Source organism: Etheostoma spectabile, unplaced genomic scaffold (genome assembly GCF_008692095.1).
Source record: "Etheostoma spectabile isolate EspeVRDwgs_2016 unplaced genomic scaffold, UIUC_Espe_1.0 scaffold431, whole genome shotgun sequence".
NCBI lineage: Eukaryota > Metazoa > Chordata > Actinopteri > Perciformes > Percidae > Etheostoma > Etheostoma spectabile.
Window position 1 is genome coordinate 43,379 of NW_022605607.1, and position 572 is coordinate 43,950.

Here is a 572-nt window from a genome sequence, read left to right on the forward strand (position 1 = left end):
TAGTAGTTAACGTAGTAGTTAACGTAGTAGTAGTTAACGTAGTAGTTAACGTAGTAGTTAACGTACGTTCTTATGACCACCATGTAGCTGTAGGCCACCGTCCCCACGCCAACCAGGAAGTAGGACAGCGGCATGCGGAACTTCAGCCAGCCAATGGCACGCTGGTTGTTGTAGAAACCGTAGAAGAGGACTGAATACTGAGCATAACCCTGTGGATGCAGGTTTTAGTTAATTAGTTAATTAGTTAATTAGTTAATTAGTTAACAATTATCTTTCACATGTGATCTCGTGGGACGTTCACACGCACACAAACTTATAATAGCCATCCTTGCCTTAACCCTTGTGTTGTCCTTCGTGTCACGGGGACATGCAGGAGGGGTTTCTGGGACCCCGGAGGACAAGATGAGGGGTCTTTGGGACCCTGAAGGACAATATGAGGGGTCTCTGGGACTCAGAGGACAAGATGTGGGGTCTCTGGGAACCTGGAGGACAATATGAGGGGTCTCTGGGACTAAGAGGACAAGATGTGGGGTCTCTGGGACCCTGGAGGACAATATGAGGGGTCTCTGGGA

The 572-nt window shown here is 48.3% G+C and overlaps 1 protein-coding gene across 1 annotated transcript in view; it reads right to left on the reverse strand.

The window, feature by feature from the left end:
* tmc1 (transmembrane channel-like 1) overlaps positions 1 to 572 on the reverse strand; it is a 39,286-nt gene that overhangs the window by 20,042 nt on the left and 18,672 nt on the right. The window contains exon 8 of the mRNA XM_032511654.1: positions 67 to 209. Within this exon, the coding sequence (XP_032367545.1) occupies positions 67 to 209 (143 nt within the window). The remainder of the gene's footprint in view (positions 1 to 66; positions 210 to 572) is intronic.